At 39.1% G+C, this 22629-nt stretch overlaps 2 protein-coding genes across 7 annotated transcripts in view; one reads left to right on the top strand and one right to left on the bottom strand.

The window, feature by feature from the left end:
• The first annotated feature begins 5218 nt into the window (after positions 1-5218).
• LOC129726914 (restin homolog) lies at positions 5219-19900 on the top strand. The gene is made up of 6 exons (XM_055684165.1): positions 5219-6396; positions 16450-16667; positions 16968-17511; positions 17619-17714; positions 17906-18061; positions 18122-19900. The coding sequence occupies exons 1-6, from the start codon at positions 5473-5475 to the stop codon at positions 19727-19729; spliced, it is 3546 nt and encodes a 1181-aa protein (XP_055540140.1). The 5' UTR covers positions 5219-5472; the 3' UTR covers positions 19730-19900.
• Positions 19901-19996: 96 nt separating this feature from the next.
• The window catches only part of LOC129726915 (tyrosine-protein kinase hopscotch), a 50240-nt gene continuing 47607 nt past the window's right edge, over positions 19997-22629 (bottom strand). For all 6 annotated transcript variants that reach the window (XM_055684167.1, XM_055684166.1, XM_055684168.1 and 3 more), the window contains one exon: positions 19997-21280. In XM_055684167.1, the coding sequence (XP_055540142.1) occupies positions 21127-21280 (154 nt within the window). In that variant the 3' untranslated portion in view covers positions 19997-21126. The remainder of the gene's footprint in view (positions 21281-22629) is intronic.

The raw sequence follows: 22629 nt of genomic DNA, 5'->3' as shown, positions 1-22629 counted from the left end.
CGATTGATTGTGCGAGCAATAAAAAAAGATCCGAAAATAAGTGCGCCCAAGTTAGCAGGTGAACTGGAGAGAAAAGGTACAACGGTATGCACTAGCACAATCCGAAATACCTGCAAAAAGTATGGCTATAATGGACGTGTTGCTCGGAAAAAATTTTGGGTGAGTCAAGTTAACTGTCAGAAACGGCTTAGTTTTGCCAAGGAACACCAATTCAAGAAGGAAGACTTCTGGAAACCAGTCATATTTTCCGACGAAAGCAAATTCAATATATTTGGATCAGATGGTCGACGTATGGTATGGCGCAAAAAGAACACGGAAATGCAACCGCAAAACCTAACACCAACAGTGAAGCATGGTGGGGGTTCCGTCCTGGTTTGGGGATGCATGAGTGCAGCAGGTGTAGGAAAACTACATATAATTGAAGGGATTATGGATCATACAATGTATATCCGCATTTTGAAGGATAATTTGAATGCCAGTGCTGAGAAATTGGGGCTACAAGGGAAATGTCCCGTCGTGCCTTATGGAGGCCAATCCTGCCTGCAGTCCCTTTTTCTGACCAATTTGGTCTCGAAGATTTTCTAATATATGTTCGCACCATCACTGTAAACAAACACTGACTATGGAAACAGACAAACTCACAAGTCTACTGAGATGAATTTCAAGTAAGTTTATGTGACAAGGTGACCATTTCGCCCCTATCGAATTAGCTAAAGTTAACATGAAATTTTAACACTGAATCTAGCTTAAAATCAAAACTTCAATGATGGTGAAATTTGGGGTACGACCCATACGTCACATTGATGTGTCTACATACTTGATTGAGCCATTTGAACGACCGTAGAAGCTTGTTTTGTAGTGCGCAATAATAATAATTTTTCCAACATCCGGGAACCAAGTTGATTTTTTCAAATTATTTCCATATTTTAAACAGACAAAAATCACTTTTGTTCAACATAAAAAGATACTGTAGTAACTAGGGAAGAGCTCCACATACCACATTGTATTAAAAAATGCGTAGTTTCGCAAAAAAGAGGGGTGCCCATTTCGCCCCGTGTGCTCATTATGCCCCTAAACCCCCTACACTAAACAGTTGGCTGTGAAGCCTGTGTCAAATAAACAGAACAGAAAAAGCCACCTCCGCTCTAATTCTGGGTAAGAAGAAGAAGAAGAAGAAGATAGACAGACGAATGTAATGATAGGCCTACTTGCTTTATGATGTGCTATGTTATGAGCAAATTAAGATATTCGGTTATCATAAAATATTTTGGATGCGTTCGGAGATTTGTTTGAAAACAACACGTGGGCTTTAAGGTAAATATGCAAAATTATGAAATGGAATCTGAAATCAGCATTTTTTTACGTTATTAACAATACCACAATTTGTTTTCAAATTCGAATGACTCGAAATTTCGCGAAGACGGTTCTAAAACGAGATTTTTTAGTTACATCATTAACAGATACTACTCTAAGTAACATCTTTTCGATTGAACAAACGCCTGCTAGGATATCATTGAGATAGCAGCAATGTATGTAGAAGCGCTTTCGTGCGTAGACAAATTCCAAAATCTTGCAATTTTGAAAATGCTGTATCTCTGGAACGCTACATTTTGTTTTTTTGCTGATAAGTGATTCCTATGTAAAATCGTCTGCTAAACACGTTGGCGTGATCAAAATCGAAGGGGGGGTATTTCGAGGAAATTGCAAAATAAGTTTTAAATCGAAAAAATGCAATGTTGGCAACACTGCTGAAAAAAATTGACTACGTAGTTCGATTCTATATCTAAAACCCTTCAAAATAATATGTCAATATCACCTATAGCTCTTCAGGGTCCCGAGAAAAACGCAAATTAAAAAAAAAAAGTGTTTTGCTAAAATCGCAAAAAGTGGAGACAGTCCCATTGGCCGAGGGGTCCAGTACAACACTTTGTATTTATAAGTTTCGGCCCAAAATACATCGACACACAAATTTTGGTCGAAATCGGGGATGGTCTATGCGTTTCCTCGGACACTTGACATGGAATGACCCATATACAAGCAGAATACCAGCAAACAGATCCAGGGACGCATCCAATATGGAAATCTCACCTAGTTTACACTCTATGACTTCTATGCTAGAGGATCTGAAGGATCATGGAATTTTCGAAAAGAAAGCGCTATGAACTATGTGTTAGACTGGGATACGGTTACATGAGAAAAAAACGATGGTGTTATTTTTTCGCTCCCATGCACTTTTCTCATTCCTCTTGGGTCGTAGAACATTTTTGTAACCTTTCACATCGACCGGTGGCACTATTTTTTGCGCTAGATTTTTATATGGGAAAACCCATTTTTTCAAAACTTGTTCTCTAGAGATGTCCAGTTGACTACTAAAAATATATCGATACATGATATTCGTAGGGATTTTTTTTTTTTTGAAAAACTCTTCTGAAGACCGTAAGGTGCTATGATGTTTGTAGAAAAAGTTATTTTTCTCAAATTGATCGAATATCTGACGGACGGTTTACCATTGAATTTTTCTAGCAATACCACAAAAGATCAAAATAATGGTCGCAGTGGACCAAATCTCACAAAAAAAAACTAGGTAGACTCACTCCTGAGAAGATGAACTACCTACAACAATCCATGCTGCAGTCAATGTCTGCTTTACTGAACTGTAATCCGTTGTATTTTGATTTGTTTTTTTTTTGTTGGATTTTTTTTTCATTTTTTTTTGTAATTCGGGTAATCGCTCCTATATTCATCTCATCACGCCTTTTCGATCAATTCATGGTCAAACTTTACCATATTTTCAACTTATTAAAACTTTCAACCACTTGACAAAATCGAGAAGCAAATAGATTTACTTGCAAAAATTTGTAGAAATTTGACGGTAAATTGGACTAATGAAAGAAATAAGATGAATATAGGTGCAGCTAGCTGTTGAGATGAATAATGGAGCGATTACCCTCTAATTCCCTAACAAAAAAAAAAACCGTTGTACGAGGTTGTTCAAGTGCGTCAAAAATTTACAACTGAAATTGTTATGGAATTGAAATTCGGCAATGACTTTGAATAGTGCTGTGAAAAATATGATTTTTGCCTTTCTCCTAGAAAGGTATAGCAATTACTTGCAAAACCGAAGATATAAAAGTGCTTCAAAGGGCCGAATGGAATATATCACTCGACTCGGTTCGACGAGCTGAGCATTTTCTGTATGTGTCTGTGTATGTGCAAATTTTCTCACTCACTTTTCTCAGAGATGGCAGGACCGATTTTCAGAAAATTAATTGCAAATGAAAGGTCTAGCTGTCCCATAGAACCCTATCAATTTTCATTGTAATCGGATTTTTAGTTTATAGGTTATGTATCAAAATGTAAAAATAACGAAACATCATTATCTCAGAAACTACTCAACCGATTTGAAAAATTGATTTTAAATGAACTGGCTACCTTCAAAACTCTTAACTTTTGAATTTTATAAAGATTGAACATGTGGTTCAAAAGTTATGGAAAGAAACGTGTTCTGGAGACTGTCTAATCTCACTCATGTTTCTCAGAGATAGCTGGACAGATTTCGTAAAACCAGTGTTAATTGGAAGGTCTAGTTGCCCCATGGATGAGACTAAAGTCAAACCTAATTCCACATTTAACTAATAGGTTAATTGAAACCTCAAAGAGTTAAAGCAATGTTTATAAAAAATATTTCAAATTAGCCTGAAAAAGCTTAAATGTACCTCTGCTAAGAGGAGAAAATAAAAAAGAAGAAATATGGCTTGTTTTTCGTGAAATTCCTGAAAAATTCTCATGTCGCAAGAACCTTGCCCAAAAAACGAAAAGATGTAAAATGGTTCTAAAGGTATTTCGAACATAACTGACAACGACTCTTAAACCAGTCTATTTGTGGGATTTTAGAGTATAATGATGTGTTCGGGTTTTTGGTTATAGAATAAGGTATATTTGAAGATGTGTTTTACAAGTCGTGGATGCAAATAAATATTACGCTGTTGGCAGCGTTTTTTCCCAAAACAATGTTTTTCATTTTATGGTAAGTTTTTTTAGCATCTACTGAACCAATTTGGCTGATTTTTTTAGCATGTGAAAAAAGATTTTCTTACTTGTTACAGAGCCGTTTTTTGATGTCTGAATTTTTCAATGTTTTATGATTTTTCAAATAGTGATTTTTCATGGAAAAAAATATTTACTATTTTATTATTAATACAATGGCCGTCAGTTTGACAATTTTTTGAAATATTTTAAAAAGGACTATGTAACGATTAAAATAATATATTTCTATATACTAAAAAAATTTTTAGATCGTAACGTACTACCAGTTAGGTTCTGCCAACAGCGTAATACTCACTATATTTGCATCCACGACATGCAAAATACATCTTCAAATATACCTTAATCAGTAGCCAAAATACACGAACTCTAAACATCTTTAAACATCCGAAAAAAGTTAAGAAAATTCATTATTTTACGATCTTCCAGAATAGGATCTTTCCTTAAATGTTACTATTCAAATGCAACGGACACCATTGAGCTATTAACAGAAAAACGGAAAGTATGTTGAAACACTTTTCTATCTAAAGGTTTTGAACTACTCTCTAATAATAAAATGCTCTGGAGACTCGCAATTAACTTCTGATTCTCCCCTTTTGAAAAATTATTATTGAGCAAAAATATCATGATTAATAATTGCCTAATCGACAATACATCAACACAAATTAATTCGAATCAGACAGACGCGTTTACCGATCTGTAATGTTGCGTGTAAACACTCGTAACAGAATTTCAACAGCCGCCTAGCAAGCTAGTGCATAGAGGACAAAATCTAGGCGGTTGTTCGCAAAAAGTCACACTAGCCATTGTCGAGAGAAGGTTAAATTGTTTTCAAGTTCTCCGCTTGGGTTACTAGTGTGCGTATACAAGCAGATGATTTTTATGGGAAATCGAATTACCGAAATCATTGCTCAACCTCAGTTGCGTATACCATTCCTGGTCGGTACTAAAAATAGTACACACTAAACGCATGTTACCTTTCGGTCGGTATTGCAATCAAACGGAGCGAGCTGCAGATTTTCCTCCCATCAGGTGGATCGGAAAATCGCCGCGCAGCATCAGATCAGATGGCAGGAAACTTTCCTCTCTTTCTCTCTCCCGTCGGTTTTCTGTCGATCATCGGCGAACCTCTCTGCAGATGCGAGAAGGGCCAAAAATAGCTCAGTCGACGCGATCATTCGAACACGAAAAGTCTCCGCTGGGTTTTGTCGTGGCTTTTGCTGAGCTCCAATTCGCGAATCAATTCCGTTTCATTCAGTTTAAATTTCCCATTTCGAGAAAGTGTACCCGTTCCGTTTAAAAGCATCCGTGTATTTGCAGAATGATTTCATAACAGTTGTTCCGAGTATATATTAGTCAGCTGCAGCAGTACTGTAACGACGCCGATAAAATATTACTGCGAGCAAGACCAGAAAAAACGACATAAAAATGGGAGGTTTTATGTCGTCCCAGCACAGCCGATCGGGGAAAACAGTGGGCGAACGGTCGGAAGAAGAAAATGACCCAAGCGTTGGTAGCCGCGCGTCTACCTTTCCCACGAACGATGACAAAAGTTGTGCAATAGTAGGTAATAAATCAGAAGTTTACACGGAAAACGATTGCGCTAATGCTGGAAGCGATCCTGACAACAACCATTGTCCTGTCGCGTCCTGTAGCAGCGATGGGGAAAAGTGTGCAGAACTGATGGAGTTTCGCCAGGAATTAACGGTAAAACGTGAGTTGCGAAAATCAAAAATGGCGGATATCAAGCACGAAATGGACCAGCTGAGAAAAGACCTCGCGGAGGAAAAAGGGAAAAATCGTGCGCTGATACGTTACATTCAAAGTCAACAACACACAAAGACAACCGCGGAACCAGCTGCTGCTGACGGTGACGACGAATTGAGTTTACCGGATGCAAACGACGGGGCAGAAACAGTGCAAAACGAAAGCGAGAACGACGCGGAAAAACAGCCAGAACAAAGCGATTCTAGTTCAAGCACCTCCGCAGTTGCTCCGGACGATTTACGCCTCGCACTGAAGAAAGATCTAGCTGAGTCACAGCTTCAGCTGCAGACCGCCAACGGGGAGATTCTCACCCTGCAGAGTGTGATCGATCAGTTACGAGCGCAAGTTCAAACCCTCCGGACGCCGTCTGCCGAGGAGGAAGCCGCTGTGGCCACGCGGAACCAAGAGTTTCGGAAACTAAAAGTTGAACTAGCAGATTCGCAGTTTCAGCTGCAAATTTCGAACGCTGAAGTGCTAAGCCTACAGAGTGACATTGGACAGTTGAAGAATCAGATCAAGGGCCTGAAGGACGTGATCAAGGCCGGCAAAGAAATCATCACCATTCGTGAAGATCAAGTCAAGCAGGTTAGTGTGGCTGCATGTTGTGTTGTGATTTTGTCAGACAAGCGAAGCGGAGAATGGGAGACTCTGTAATAGACAGGTGAAAAACATGTGACGAATTTTGTTTTGAGGGTCGATGGATGCCAAAAATTTGAACCAGGCAAACAACCAGCCAAAATGGTGCACTTGAACTTTACGGGTGGAACATGACGACGGTATTTTAATTGGTTGAATACAAAACGGATGGAATCAATTGATGCTTTTGCTACTTTTCCCAGTCTGCCAAAAAAGGGGTAGCAAAAACAAGAATTGAATGCTGCATAAAAATCGTGGAAATATAACATGATGCCAAGTGCACACACTAATTTTTTCCACAGAGAGCGTAATTATTGTCCTCATTAGATATACATCCTACTGCATGGCGCCATAAGTGAATATAAATAACCAGAAACAAAGACCTAGAACTTCGTCTTGAAACTGGCTTCTGTACCTTGCGTGTTAAATTTATTCAAGATATTCTCTTCTTCTCATTAGTTGTAACACAGGCCCATGAAAGCGGAATATCATGTAAACATGGTAGTAAAACAAAAGAATGCGATATCACCATCGGGGGAATAATACGTAATTATTCAAATTGCGCATTGTCTAAATGGGATCGAGGAGACGAGCAATGGCACGTGTTGTGTCTGCTGCTGTCTGCTTCATCAAGCCAATAACAAATCTGATGAAAAATATCAATCTTTGGAGTATATTTACTTTTAATATATTATTAGATGCTTTCAAACCAAGCATTTTTCACGAGCTTGTTATGAAGGTTACAAAAAAAAATGTTGTTATTTATTTGATAAATGTAAAAATTATTTTTTTTAATCTTTCACTAGATTCTCGCAGACTTGTTTGCAATGTTTTTTTTTTTTTTTTTTTTTTTTTTGAGGTAAATTTTATTCACATTCTTAACAAAGTCGTTTGAGTATTTTTTTTTTTTTTTGAAAAACAAAACATGCCGAAGAATGCATTGAAATTGTTTCATATCGGATAAATTTCAAGTATGCTAGCTCGTATCGTATTAGTAACTCTGAGCAATTAATGAGTAGTGGGATGCTCATAGTGAAATCCAAACCGTTCACCTACAAAAATGAATATTCCATTATCCTTTTTAGGGATAATTTTCTCAAACAATTTACCTACTAACAAAAAAGCAAACTGATAGGTTGTAAACATGGAACCTTAACTGGATTCTTATCTGGCTCTAAGATTAGAGTAATTTTTCTTTTTTCCCAAAATTGAAGAATTTATACAATTTTAAAACAGCTATTGAAAATTTTAACCATAAATTCCATTGCGCTCTCAGGGAGATGTTTGATTATTATGTTAAAGATCCCATCATTACCAGGTGCTTTCATATTTTTCAAATTTTTAATAATTGACTTTATCTCATCCAAGTAGTTTCAATTATTTGTGCAGGCAAGAAACCCTGGGAAGATTTTAAGTTATAATGATGAGTATCTTCTCAGTTGGACTCACAAAATTCAAATTTGAACTATGAACACTCTCAAACTGCTGAGCACGTATTTGAGCCTTTTGTTCATTGGATACGATCTTTTATAACTGGAATAGACTTTAAAAGTTTCCTAACAATCTTCGACAGCTTCCAAAATGGCTTTGAATATGGTTTCAATTTTTTAACTTTAGTTTCAAAATTTTAATTTCTAAGGAGAGCAAATCTATGTTCAATCTCTATCTGTAAATCTTTACAAACAGTTTGAAACAGGGTCACGAGAACATTGATATTGAATTCTGGTAGACAACCTGAAGAGTTCGATCAGTTAGATAATTTTTTAAAATTTTGATTAGGGAAATTGGAAAATTAAAAATTTGCAATTTCGCAATCAAATCTTTATGCCAAACACTGTCGAATAATGCTGGCGCTTATTACGGGAGTCACTTCACCGTGAAATCAGAGTGAAGCGAATAAAGTCCTATTACGGGACTCACGTAAGTGAGAAAAACGTCGCAAAGTGACAGCTGCCATGAAATCTGGGTTATAATGAGTGTCATATAAGTGAAGTGAAAACGGGAAAAGCGTCGTTTCGCGTGGAATTATTTCACAACCATTTTGAATGGTGAAATGATTTCACGAAGATGGGAAACGTTTAAAAATCGATTGATTTGTGATCTAATGATAATATATATCGGATTGAGTAACAAGACGATTAATTTTTTTGTTTGAAAATAATCGACTCTCTGGGATTTCACTCCACTTCAATTTCACTTCACTGGCAATCTCACATCACGGAGGTTATTTTTGTCACCTCACTTGAGGTAGAATCGGGAATAGGTCTCAAAAATTGAAGTGAGCGTGAGAGTGAAATATATTTAATCGTTAAGAGATTCCCGTAACAAGCACCGCTTTTTCTGTGTCTAAAAAAGCAGCTCCAGTGCATTAACCTTCAGATTTGTTAGCTCGTATCATATTGGTAACTCTGAGCAATTGATGAGTACTGGAGTGCCCATGGCGAAATCCAAATTGTTCATCTGCGAAAATTGAATTTTCGTTGATGTGTGACATCATCCTGTTAAGAATAATTCTCTCAAACAGTTTACTTATTGAAGAAAGCAAACTGATTGGTCGATAACTTGAAACCTCAGCTGGATTCTCATCCGGCTTTCAAATTGTAGTAGCAATTGAAAATTTTTCCTGAAAAATCCATTGTGCTCTCAGGAAGATGTTTGTAAATGATTCAATCTCATTCAAGTTAGTTTCAATTATTTCTGCAGGTAAAAAATTCTGGGAAGAAATTAAATCAAATTGACGTGTGACTTCATTGGAATCACAAAATTCAAATTTGAATTATGAGCACTCTCAAACTGCGGAGCATGTCTTTGAGCCTTTTGTTCATTGTATACAAGAAAACGTTCACCATCTTTTAAAACTGGAATAGGCTTTGAAGGTTTTTTAAGAATCTTCGACAGTTTCCAAAAGTGTTTTGAATATGGTTTCAATTTTTCAACTTTAGTCTCAAAATTTTGATTTCTCAGAAGAGTAAATCTATGTTTAATAGGGTGGGGAATCGTTATATGGAAAAAACGAAACTTGATAGCAGAATTCCAGAACCAATTTTTTTTTGTTCTATCTGGGGCCCCAAACAATCCTGAATTTATTGGAAGTCGATTGGTTTTGTCTCCGCTTGGCGCATTGCATTTTAAATGCATATGGAGATTTGTATGGAAAAACCAACTTTTTTGCATTTTCTATTCTAGAGGGCTCAAAATGGCTCAAAACATTGGTTTCATGACTTCTTATGGTAGGTTTTTTAATGCCTAACAACTTGGCCGAAGACACTAAAGAGCTAGGGTGTGCCAAAAAAAATACTAGAGCTGTTCAAAGTTGAGTATGTTGAAATTTATGTTGCAAATCATTTTTTCTGTCAACACTGCTAGTGTACCGGCGTCAGTCAGATTTCCATCAGAAGTTACCTCTGAAACACGTTGTAGATTCTATTAACGCCTAGAATATTGACTTAAATTTGATTGCTTGGTCCAATTGAGTGTATAAACTCGTTACGACAGGTTACTTCTGATGGGAATCCAACTGACGCCGGTACATTGGTAATGTTGGCAGAAAACAAGATTTTTTGCATTAAAATCGATATACTCAACTTTGAAGAGGCTATGGCTCTTCTTAGAGACATTCTTGCTCTTCAGTGTCTTTTGCAAAGTTGTTAGGCATCTTAAATACTATACTTTAACATAATGTAGTGCATTATTCGAGCATTATTGAGCTCTCTAGAAGGGTAAATGCAAAAAAGTAGGTTTTCCCATATAAATTTTCATACAAATTTGAAATGCAATGCGCCAAGCGGAGACAAAACCAATCGACTTCAAGTAAGTTTGGGGTTGTATGGGACCCCAAAAGGAACCAAAAAAACTTGGTTCTGGAAAATCGATCATTTTTCCCCACCCTAATGTTTAATCTCTTTCTGTAAATCCTCATACTTACTTACTTTGTTGGCTAACGGACTAACCGGTCTAGGGCCGAACTAATTAGAGATGTCCAGCTTCTTCTGTCTTGGGCAGCCATTCTACAGTCTCCTCGTAAACCAGCAGATCGTGCATTTTCTTCCACCGCGCACATCCACCGCGTGCGAGGCCTACCACGGAGTAGACGGCCTCTTCCTGGTTCTCTTCTGAAGATAATTTTGGCGGCTCTCTCGTCAGGCATCCTGGTTACATGTCCAGCTTACTGAAGCATGCTCCGCTGTATTACCTTCACTATATCAGCATGTTTGTATGCCTGGTACAACTCGTGATTCATGCGTCTGCGCCACACTTCATCTTCCAGTTTACCGCCAAGTATCGATCGCAGAACTTTACGCTCAAAACTCCGAGCACTCGTCGATCAGCGTCCATATTTCATGTCCATAGAGGGCCACCGGGAGTATCAGCGTCCTATACAGCGCTTGTTTTGTGCGAGTTTGCAAACTACTGGACCTTAGCTGGTTACGTAGTCCGTAGAAGGCCCTGTTCGCAGCTGCAACTCGTCGTTTCACTTCACGGCTCATATCGTTGTCACATGTCACAAGCCAAGATCTATCTATCTCCAACACCACGGGGACTCCCACGTTCTCTGCCAGCTACCATGTACTTCGTTTTGGCAGAGTTACCCGATCAGAAGAGCATAACAAAAAAATTACAATATTCTATCAACACGAGATACAAAAAACATAATTTGATACGATTTTGTATTTTCCCATATGCTTTTGATATCAAAATAGAATCTAAATGAGTTATAAAAACAAATCTTGAAATAAAGTTGTTCTGAGACGAATCTCACATTTTCTTCGTCTCTATCAAAACCTGTTGTTTATAACAATAGTTGTTATTATGGTGTTCCATATGCTATCTAACTTTGTTAGAAAGCTGATACGTTAGTAACAAAGCTTAATATGGGTTTGATATTAGTAGAATATTTCTTGTTATAATTTCTGTTATTTTAACACCTAACGGGATCTAATTTGAAACACAACCTGAAAGGTTTTTGCATACAGCTTCTGTTACATTTTTGTTTTGTCTTTCTGATCGGGTAATGACAAGTCCCAATCTCGCTGCTTCCCTCTTAAAAGGTACGAAGACCTCCTCCACGGCCTCACGGTTGATACCGATAATATCGATGTCGTCCGCAAAACCAAGAAACATGTGAGATTTCGTGATGATCGTACCGTTTCTTTCCACGTTTGTTCTTCGTACTGAGCCCTCAAGAGCGATGTTAAACAGTAAGTTGGAGAGGGCATCCCCCTGCTTCAGTCCATCCAACGTTACGAACGCGGCTGATGTCTCGCCAGCTATCCGCACGCACGATTTTGATTCCTCCAGTGTCATACGAATCAGCTTTATTAGTCTCGTAGGGAAACCGTGTTCAAGCATGATCTGCCACAGCTCGTTTCTTTTCACTTAGTCGTATGCCGCCTTGAAGTCCACAAGCAGATGGTGAGTCGGTAAGTGCGTGCAATAGGGTCTACTGCACGGAATTCCCTTTCTCCGAAATTTGGCCACCGAACTTCCTGAATCGCTGCGATTTCGACTCCCTGCCGCTGTAGGCGAGCAAGCAAGCCAGCCAGCGCCGGTTCATTGAGGGATCGGACGTTCCAAGTACCCAATTTCCAATCGTTTACCTTAATCTTTTTCCGTGTTCGTAGCCTAGGTCTTTGCCGATTGATCCGTTCCGTATTACTAAATTCGTTGTTCGAGGTTGAAGAAAGGTTTCGGTATGCTACCTTACCAGGGTCGCGAAACCTACATCCTGCTGATGGGGCTGCCATCTTAGGTGTAGCTGGCGGGATACAGCATTCCATAATTCAGCCGCCCGCTCCGGGTCAGACGCTGACCCCCTTCCCAGTCAACATACGACCATAGTTTCCACCGGGGGTTGGTTACCCGATCTCCGCTAAGGTTACTCGTTTTCCGGTCGGCACCACGTGGAGGTTGGGATAGGAGTTGCTGGACAGAGGTGAATGGCCTCATTAGGGTCTCAAGTTACACGTGTCCAGCCATTTGCCAACCTGCATGAAAAGTTTTAAAAATAGGGTCACGAGAACGTTGATATTGACGTCTGCGGACATTTTTCAAACGAATTAGAAGTAGAAGATTTTCGATAATTATTGGTGAATCAAATTTCACTTGAGCCTTTGAAACAGAATAATTCCTGGCATCAATAATTGCACATTTTAAGGCTTTCAAAGCGGACTAATATTCTGTTCCGTGTTAAATAAATGTTGTGAGAGCAAAAAAATATTCCGTTCGTTTTGCAAATCCAGCTTATTGAGGTTATTCTCAATATGAGTTTTATATCTTTCCCAATTGGCCTTGTGATAATAAAAAACAGAGCTCATAGGGTTTAAAACTGATTCATGTGATACAGAAAAAGTTATTGGAAGATGGTCAGGATCAAAATCAACATGTGTGATCAACTCACTACATACATGAATTTGATCTGTTAGTACCAAATCGATTGTTGATGGATTTTTTATAGAAGAAAAACATGTAGGACTTTCCGGAGACAAAATAAAATAGTATCGTGAGGAACAATCACTCAATAAAATTTTGCCATTGGAATTACTTTGCGAATTATTACATGATCGATGTTAGCATTAAAATTGTCGATTTCTGGTGAGTTTTTGTAACTCACCTTTATAATAATTTTTGTGCTCGCGTGTGCATTGGAATGGTAAATATGCTGCGGCAATAAATAAAATCCCAAGTTCTCTTTTAACTTTAATTCCCAAAGTTTCAATAACTTTCGTCTCAAGATGGAAAGGAGCACGATGTTTGATTCGGCGATGGATTACAATAGCAACTTCAACGCTGGAACCCTAAATTCTATCATATCTATGAACCACGTAATTGGGATCATTTTTTAATTTGAAGTAAAGTAAGGCTTCAAAAATGTTTCAGTAATAATTGCAATGTGCACATTAATTACTGTTGAAAAATTAGGAAGCTCATTCTCATTGGCTTTCAATGTGCGAGCATTCCAGTTGAAAATTTTGATTGATATATTTACAATCATTGTTAAATTTTAAATTAAAAACAATTTTAGATGCAAAATTTGTTCCAATTTGAATTGCTTCAAACATGGAATTTGCCTGCCATAGCGTTCATAAGATCGAACATTGCATGTTGCAAAAAAGAAAGTTTACCTACCGTCTCAGGCAGTTGGCATTAGAAAAAATATTTTCGGTAGTAATATCAGCTGAGGTAACCAATGTATTTTTTTTATTTTCTACCGATTTTTGTTTACCCCCCATATTAAGAAATATAATGTTCAAACTACCTGTTTCCTGTGCCTACGATAATCGATGCTGTACAGGAGTAAAAAAACTGAGCGGTACAATTGGAGAGTTATCAATATGTTGTAAAGTTTGTTCTGTTTGGGAAATTAAATTTTGTTTACCTTGCCTTGCCTTAACAATTGCTAAATGGACTGGGTATTGATAAAAATTTGACATACACACCAATTTTTTTTACTGAAATTCATTAAACTTTTACTGAATTTTGCCACGCTGAAACTTCAGAAATCATTTCAGCAATAAAATATTACTGAATGTTTCAGCAATGTGAAATGTCATTCTTTTTGACGGTACTCTGCTGTCATTCTTTTTGGCGGTACTCTGCTGAATTTTCAGCAATGTGAAATGTCATCCATGTTTGACGGACTATTAATGAATTTGCAGCGAACGTCCGTTGAATTAATGAAATATCAGTTCAGTGGGAATTCTTCGTGTAGATTTTAAAACACGTTGGAAGTCGATTTTTTGCTTATTATTTATTAATTATTTATTAACCTTCAACATGCCACAAAGATAAAATTGACCCTCGAGTAATGTTTCGCCCAAGTCCGATCCGTTAATCCGATGTCCTATCGCCATTTTCCTCCACTGAACTGAAGAAAAACAAGATTAATTAATTTTTCCACTCACCAAACACTTCCTTCACGTCTCAACGGTCGGCGTTCAAGGCTTACAAGCCTTTTTTACGCCTTTTTTACGTGCGCACAAGCCTTTTTTACGCGCGCGGACTAAAAATATTGACAACAGGCACCATTTTTTTCTCATTTTGGCAGTATATTGCCGTATATTCAGTAATCAAAGGAAAGATTGCTGAATGTCGGTAAAGCAACACAAATTGCTGAATTTTCAGTACACTTTTAAATTGCTGAAATTTCAGTACATGTTTTTTATTGTTGAATTTCAGTAAAGATTGCTGAATCTGGTTTCAGGAATTTGGTGTGAATGGTTGCCGTTACAATTCACACAGCGAAAATTTTTACTTTCTTTCGCAGGACATGTGTCCTTTTTGTGAGAAGAGTCTCCAAAAATGAGGCATTTTTGGTCCAGGTTACAGATTTTTGAACCATGGCCATAACGTTGGCAAATACGGCATTGGGTGATAGGCTTCTCTCCTCTGCCAAACTTTTGATATAATTCCCACTTTATTCGTACATTATAGATGGTATGTGCTTTGTCAAAAAATTTCACATTGTTAACCTCAGTTCTATTTAAATGAATTAAATAATTAACAAGGGAGATTCCAGGTCTCTGACTGTTTTCGCCTTGTGATTTTTGTTTCAATAGAATTTTCTTGGGTAGAGGTGAGATCTTTCAATACGACCTTGAACGGCTTGGCGCTCTTCGTGTCATATGTAAAACATTTATACAACTTTTCAGTACTGAATAAGACGATTCCGATCCTGCAATGTTTGAGCTAATAAGCGACATTCACCTCTTCGGCCAATTTGATAAGTAACTTTGAAGTCGGAGAGAAACGTAGAAAGTTCTCTTTTAAAAATGTTAAATTCAGAAGCAATAGTTACCACAATAGGTGAAACTTTTTCCTTTTTTAAAGAAATTTCACTTTGAATAGTTTTACTGTCGAACATTTCGATTTCGCCGGCTTCTTGCTCAGGCAGAATATCAAATAAATTTTCACTGCATAACCTAGTGTCAGAAAGAGATGCCTCTCTTTTCCTCCCCGTAGCGATGCGTGGTTTCTTTTTTCGTCCTGCCATTTCAGGTGATACGAAAAAAGTTCAAAAATAATATCAAATTGCAAGTCTTGAGAAAGACTAGGTAGTAAATAGGTAGTCTTGAGAAAGACTGATGTAAGTGAACTTCCAGGTAATCTTCAAAAGACACACTGACAAAACACAAACTTTGAAGCTATAGGCAGTCAAAGACCAGTCCACAAGCAACCGAAAACACGTCTGACCTGTCGGGCAGCTCAAGATGCACTGACGACTTGCCTCTTCGAAATCTCTCACTTCAGCAGAATGCCATTGAAATATTATTCGAAGATTAATTATAAATGCTCGATTCATGTAGCAGGTAATAATTTTGAAAAAATGTTGTCCTTGAAGAAATTTGTATCTTTTTGTAATTTCAATTGGGATGCGTGTCAATCAAATCAGTCCATTAATGAAAACCAAAAGTAAACGCAACAGTTTATTTTCATGTCGAAAATTCACATTAGCCATCATTCACCAAGAATAATTCCACGCTATAACTAGAGCCTGTCCAACTCGATAATATTTATGGCATAAAGTATACTTAAATGTAAAATATGAAATAACATTTTTATTCAATGGTGCATTCTCTAATCTACAGGAAACATCCAAAACCTTCCACTCACTGTCCTTAATTTTCCAGATTATGAAATGAGTTCCCTGACATTCTCAGATTTTGCAGGTTTCCGGCACCCTGTACATTTATTCTTTAATAGACCCCTTTGAGACTGGATAAGGACTTTGTTTTGAGAACGTGTTGATTTAAGTTTTTTAAGAAGTAACAACTTAGTCATCAAATGATAAGGTCACGAAATTGCTTATTAATTACTCATATTTTACCCAAAAAAAGGATGAATATAAATCTCAAAAAACATGCATTGAATAAACATTTATTTTTGTACTATTACGAATCAGTGACAAAGCTTATCTCCCCTCCAATTCGGTTGAAAATGAAGAGTATAATTTCCACCTTACGTCAAAATTATTGTATTTTTCTTTCATTTTCACGATATCCACAGCTAAAGGCGAAACTGCGCCAGATCGAGGACTCGCTGCAGGAGCGGGAAATGCACTTGATGTCCGCCGATTTGCGCCGAGAGTACGAACGACAAATGACCAACATCCGCAATCTACGCGAACTGTACGAGGAACGGGAACGGGTCTCGCGGATGGAGCGCGACAATCTGCTGCGGCAGCTCGAGCTGCGTAAAAACGATCTCGAAGCGGAACAGGAAAAGTAAGTAGCGCGAAATTAAGTCGGCATTCGTTTTTTTTGTGCGACGCGTGATTCGAAACAGAAAACTGCGCATTTGATTATTTTTTTTTTGCAAACCCAAAGCTTGTTTATAAGATGTTTAAACAACAATTCGTCTGCGGTATTTTTTCTTTTTTTTTTTTGTAAATTTATTGATTCGTAACAAGAGTAATAATACGTAGTGTTTTTGTAGGAAAATTTTAAACAACACTTTAACAAGTTTTATGACCGGTGAAATAGCGTTTTAAATGTTTCATTTCTCTCCTTCTTTCCACAATGCAGGAACAAAAATCTTGAGTCGCACGTCGCTAGCATGCAGACCGACTTGGAAGCGACAAAAACGGAACTCGCCCACACCAAGGAACGGTTAGACCAATCGTTGTCCGAGTCGAAACAACTGCAGGCCGAAATGAGCGTCGTAAATCAATTTATATCTAAGTTCCTGCTCGGAATGAGTCGAAAGCAGCCACCAGGGGGTGTGAATCTGGACAAGCTGACCGAAGTGCTGGAGGAGAACCGGGGGTTGCTTATCGAAATGACCAAACAGGAAGCGGAAACAATCGATTTGGGTGCGTTTTTGCCGCGTGCTTTGTATGATTTGGTAGCCGAAGTGGACGACCAAAACAACGACCCGGATGCAGCAGGGGAAGGCATGAGTGATGAGAAGAACGCACCCACTGCGGTGACCAGCGATGGGCGAGGATGGTTCACCGAGGATGGACAGAAAGCTTCACCGGAGCAAATCGCTGACAAATTGCCAAAAGTGTGGCGTGTTTTGATTGAGTTGGTGAATCACCAGGAGCACGCGGAGCCGGTTCCCTTTGTGGTGAGTTTATTCATGTGGATAATTTTTAGCAAATGATGTCACATTTTGAGACACAAATCACTTGATCACATTGTTGTTTTTTTGTTCTGTCGTTTTATTTATCGCAGGAAAACGGAGAGAGTGATGACTGTCTGAAAGTAGAGCAAACCAATAACGGAACGAAGACTGTTGTAAGCGTGAGCAAAACCTACCTTAAACTAAAGGTATGTTAGCGGGAAAAGAACCAGTGCTTAAAACCATAGCCGTGTGTAAGATTTTTTTTGGGATGGGGCTTAGCAGCTTACTTTGAGGCGCGTTAATTTTTGGAAGAATTAAAATTTTATCTTAACAAAACGGTCAATGAGAGAGAACTAGGACACCATTTATACCAATTTATAATTTTATTGATTTTCAGGATCTCATTCTGGAGAAAAAATCGCTGAAAAAGGAAACCAACCGGCTGAAGACACTCAACACCCACTTGGAGCGCCGTTTGGAAACGCAAGAAAAGCGTCTCAGTGCAGTGAGTCTGGAGTTAACTAAAACATGGCATCTGGTTGGCAAAATGCAAGTAGGTTCCACTACGAATAGTCAGGCGAACTTGAAATTGATGTGTTTTTCTTTCTTGCAGCGCCAACACAGGCAACTGCACACTCAGGAGCAAATTTTACGTTACCATTTGCAGCAAAAGCGACGTCTTCTAAGCGAGCTGAAGGAAGAACTGGAGTACTGCCGCCTGAAGTGGTCCGCCGCTCGACAGAAAAACATCGAATCCGAGGATCAGTGGCGAATTTTGAAGGCCGACTTTGTGGCACGCAAGAAGCAGGACTCGTTGAACAACTCGGGCGAAAGTGGGTACAGTGACGAGCAGCCGACCGACGACGAGGACGAAGAATACTCCGGAGGACAGAAAACGTCACAAAGATCGGAGAAGATTAGAAATTTGTTGGTTAATTTCAACCGCTGTCGAAGCTCCTCCCTGACGGGTGTCGAACCGATTGCCATACTGACAGTTAGAAAGTGTCACAGTGAATCGGATATGAAATCGCTTAACAACGTTGAGCGAACCAATCAGTTTTGTAATGAAAAAATTGAGGACCTTTTTCCGGAGGAGCAAATAATTAAAAAACCAAAAACACAGAAAAAGAAAAAGGAGAAAAAGAAAACTGGCCCGGAAACTGCCGAGGAGATGTTTATGCGGCTTGCCGGACTTGGGCAGGAGCAAACTAATGTAGATGAAGATGATGATGAAGTCGATACCGAAGAAGAAGCTAGTGATGATTCCGAATGCTCAGAAATTGAAAAGATCGAACAGAGAAGCTTAAGTCCCGTTGAAGAACTTCCCAAAGAACCGGAATTAACCAGCGAAGAGGTATTCAATATGAAACGCGAAGCTCGGCTGAAGCGTATGGAAGAGCTAAATTCTAGGTTGGATAGTTATGTCACTCCAGCGAAATCGGACGAAAATGAAAATAGCTCTACAGAAGGTCCATCCAGAGTGCTGTCACCTACTGAAGAGGACTATTTACAGAGAAGAGCAGCACGGCTAGAACGTCTAGAACGAGAGGCTAGGGAGTTTCACAACAAGCTCTCACGAACTGTGACTCGGGGAAGCGAAATTTCCGCTCAAATCGATGAAATTCACAACGGGTTCATAGCCAGACAATCGGAATCTCCCTCGACTGGTTGTCCATCGGAGCATCAACCAGTTGCTAACCAAACTACAGAACTTTTCCAGACTGAGCAAGCAGCTCTGACGGAACGAGAACGTGATTACACACAAAGTCGATCCGATCGTCTCCAGCGATTGGAAAACCAAAGTCAATCATTGCTAGATCAAATGAATCGAACCCTACAAAGAGGATCACGATTAACTACACGACTCGATTCACTACACTCGCGCTACAGCAGTAGCGAACATCACAGTGAAAGTGAAAGTTCACCTAAAGACTCCACAGTGGAGATCACGACCGAAAGCATTGAAGATTCGGACGAGTTGTCGCACAGCAGTCCGAAAGTGCCCGTTGAGCATCAAATAGTTCCTCTCTCAGCTGCCGTCGACACGGTTTTGTTGGAAAATTCTATCGTCATACCGCCCAACGGACCAATCGAGCTGGTGCTGGTGTCAGACGAGGAATATGCCGACGAAATCGAGGTTAACCTTCATCCTACATCTGTGAATGCTACCTCAAGCGTGGAGGAGGAGAAGCTAGACGAGGCCACGTCTTCTCACCAATGAAGCGCCAACTAAACTACTTTTTATTATCTCTACGCAAAAGACATGTCCACCAGAATGTCCTCAAATTTATATTTTCAACCACTTTTAATGTAACGTACTAATGATGAAACCGTTTCTGTGTTAATATAGTAGCTACCACATTTTTTTAGGATAATAAATCAAAATCACTATTGCGGTCGTTTTACCTTTTAAACCGAAGCCCTAGCGTGTTATGCGACGTATTTTCGAAAAGTTTTAGAGTAAAAAACTGTATTGCACAAAAGCATCTCAAGAGTGAAACATTAATATACACTTATTTATTCAAGTTATTTAAATCTTTTCTGTTATTCATTTTCCGCTTCAGTACATTGTAAATTCAAAATACGTTCATCTTAACTACGAAATTTGATCATGTTTGCGTCATTTCTTTCTATACCTATACTTCAGGCTCAATTATTTTCTCTTATCTGATATGGAACTAATAAAATCTCTCTGATCCATCTCATTGTGTAAGGGCTAAACGTAAGTCAGGGAAGTTGGGTAGCTGACATGCGACGAGCGATAATCAAAAAATGTCGTTAAAACTTAATTTTTCTAGGTAAATAAAAAAGAATTTTTTATGCAACGAAAACGAAATAAACCTTTTTTTTTGCACTCGCACACCCAGGAAGCTCAACGAACCGGAAAAAATAAGCCCGGCGGAGGGATGCAATAACATAACACACACACTAAGAAAATAAAATAAACAATAAAACGCTAACGTTAAAACTAGAGGCGGAGCGGTGGGAACCGAAGTACTACTAGAACTTCGGTCTCTAGGTGTGGCACTTTGAGAATAAATTTTCGTTTTTGTCGACTCACTTGCACTTACGCACTAGGCCTCAATCGGGAACCGGTCGATTGAGGGCATAAAAGTGATCAGTAAGTAACACGACTTATACATGCTAAAAAGTCAGGATTCGAAGCGCAAAGCTTCACTTATAGTAGGTAATTGTAACAATCATTACGTAAGACACATATGCATAGTTAGACGGGCACTGTTTCAAGTTTTTTTTTCTGGAAATATTTGAGCTACACTTATTGACAGTACAATTAGACCAGCAACAACTAAGAGTTTGTATTCGTAGTGCGTGCATCTTATCTAAATAAACGCAGTAGCGCATTAAAAACACTGCAGTGGCGTGCAGGAAAAACTGTATGTGCACTTTTTTCTATTATTTAATTCTAACTGTTCAAGCATAAAAATCTGTAGTACGTACTCCATAAAAAGAATAGTTTTTCTTTCATCTATTGTTTGCAATTCAAAATATTTCACCTAGCCTATAAAAAGTGCAGCTGGCACGATCGCCTACAACCGTTCGGCGACTATTTGATTGAATGCGTCTTTTACCCTATCACTAAGCGCAAAATGTTTACCTTTACAGGGGCTGGATAGATTCGCCGTATTGATTAATTAGTTCCTCGATTTTCTCCAGCAGCTCCTGGAACGTTGGACGCAGCTGGTTGTTCAGGTTGAAACAGGGCGCCATCAGCCGATCGTACACGTCTCGGTCGTCCCCGCGTAGCTCCAGTCTAAAAATTTAAGAGGGGTTAATAATTTTAATTAATTCCATGCTTAAACAGCAGATCGGGTTGTCTAGGATAATGACGTAAAGCTACGTCTCTTAGGAAGTTCGGTTACATAAGGCAGTAAAATGAAAATCTAAAACCGGATAATGGGAAAAATATGTCCAATTTCATACATCTCTTTGGTTATTTTTTTTTTATTGAAAATGAAAAACCCCCAAGTTTTGTTTTTCCATAAACCCATGAGTCAGCAGGAAAAATTTTACAGCTCTATCAGTCGAACTCTAACCGTGATGGAGAAATAAGCGAAGCTACTCCATTCAGAAGTGTGCGCGTTCAAAGAACGGTATCCCGTCGCGTCGAAAACGGACATTGTGCGGCAGTTCGTGGACAACAATCAGAGCATCGAAAGAAAGCCCAGTTCCGGACGACTAACAACCCTGACCGACAAGAAGCTCCAAAGGATGCTGAAGGGGAAAACCGAGGGAAAAGAGGCTACATCGCTACGTACGCTTGGCCGAGAGGTCGATGCAACCGGCCATACAGTGAAAAAGTACCTGGCGAACATGGGCATTCATGTCAGGAAGCGTCCACTGGGCTGGTAGCTGCAGGCAATGACGCAGCGATAGCGCCTGAATAAGATGTCAAGTCGATTTTCCTGGCAAATCGCGACGTGGCGGTGATGATGGACGACGAGACCTATCTCAGCCTGGATGGCAACGACTGGCAGGGCACTTCGTATTTTAATTCCCCCACGAAGGAAATCAGCACCGAGATGAAATTCACTTCACACACCAAGTTCCCCAAGAAGGTGCCGCTGTGGCTGACAATCAGCGAGGAGGGATGTCAAAGCCGCTCTTCTTTCTCTCCGGACGGGCCGTGAACGGAAAAATTTATAGTAGAAAGTGCCTGCTGGAAGTTGCGTCATTCATCAAGAAATACCATAAGGCCCAAGACGTGGTGTTTTGGCTGGATCTGGCGTCGGCCCACTACTCGAAGCGATCGTTGGAGGATATGGAGCGTCTGAATATCGTTATGGTACCCAAGTTGATGAGCCCGCTCAACGCCCTAGGTTGCGACCCATTGAGAATCGGCCAAACTAAAGCATAAGATCAACTCCAAATGGTTTTGTCGCGAAAACTGAGCAGGAATTGATAAATAAAACGAAGAAAAAACTCAAAAACATGCCTACACGCATGTCTGATAGGCATCGGACAGAACTGTTCAGATAGACTATATAAGCCCTCCGCCAAGTGCATTCTCGTCATCATTCTCTGTTGGCGTGTTGAGCAGTAGTCTCTATATTTTTGCGCTGCTTTTCGTTCGTTCTCCGTATTTTGTTTTGCAAGTTTTTC

The sequence above is a fragment of the Wyeomyia smithii genome, chromosome 3 (assembly GCF_029784165.1).
Source record: "Wyeomyia smithii strain HCP4-BCI-WySm-NY-G18 chromosome 3, ASM2978416v1, whole genome shotgun sequence".
In the NCBI taxonomy this organism is placed as follows: Eukaryota; Metazoa; Arthropoda; class Insecta; order Diptera; family Culicidae; genus Wyeomyia; species Wyeomyia smithii.
Note: the sequence above shows the minus strand (reverse complement) of the source record. Positions and strands in the feature narration are given on the sequence as shown.

Bases quoted from the DNA above. Each gene is read 5' to 3' on its own strand.
- LOC129726914 (XM_055684165.1), top strand. From the start codon at position 5,473: ATGGGAGGTTTTATGTCGTCCCAGCACAGCCGATCGGGGAAAACAGTG. The intron at 17,715-17,905 runs GTATGTTAGCGG...ATTGATTTTCAG, and splicing joins AAACCTACCTTAAACTAAAG to GATCTCATTCTGGAGAAAAA. The intron at 18,062-18,121 runs GTAGGTTCCACT...TCTTTCTTGCAG, and splicing joins ATCTGGTTGGCAAAATGCAA to CGCCAACACAGGCAACTGCA.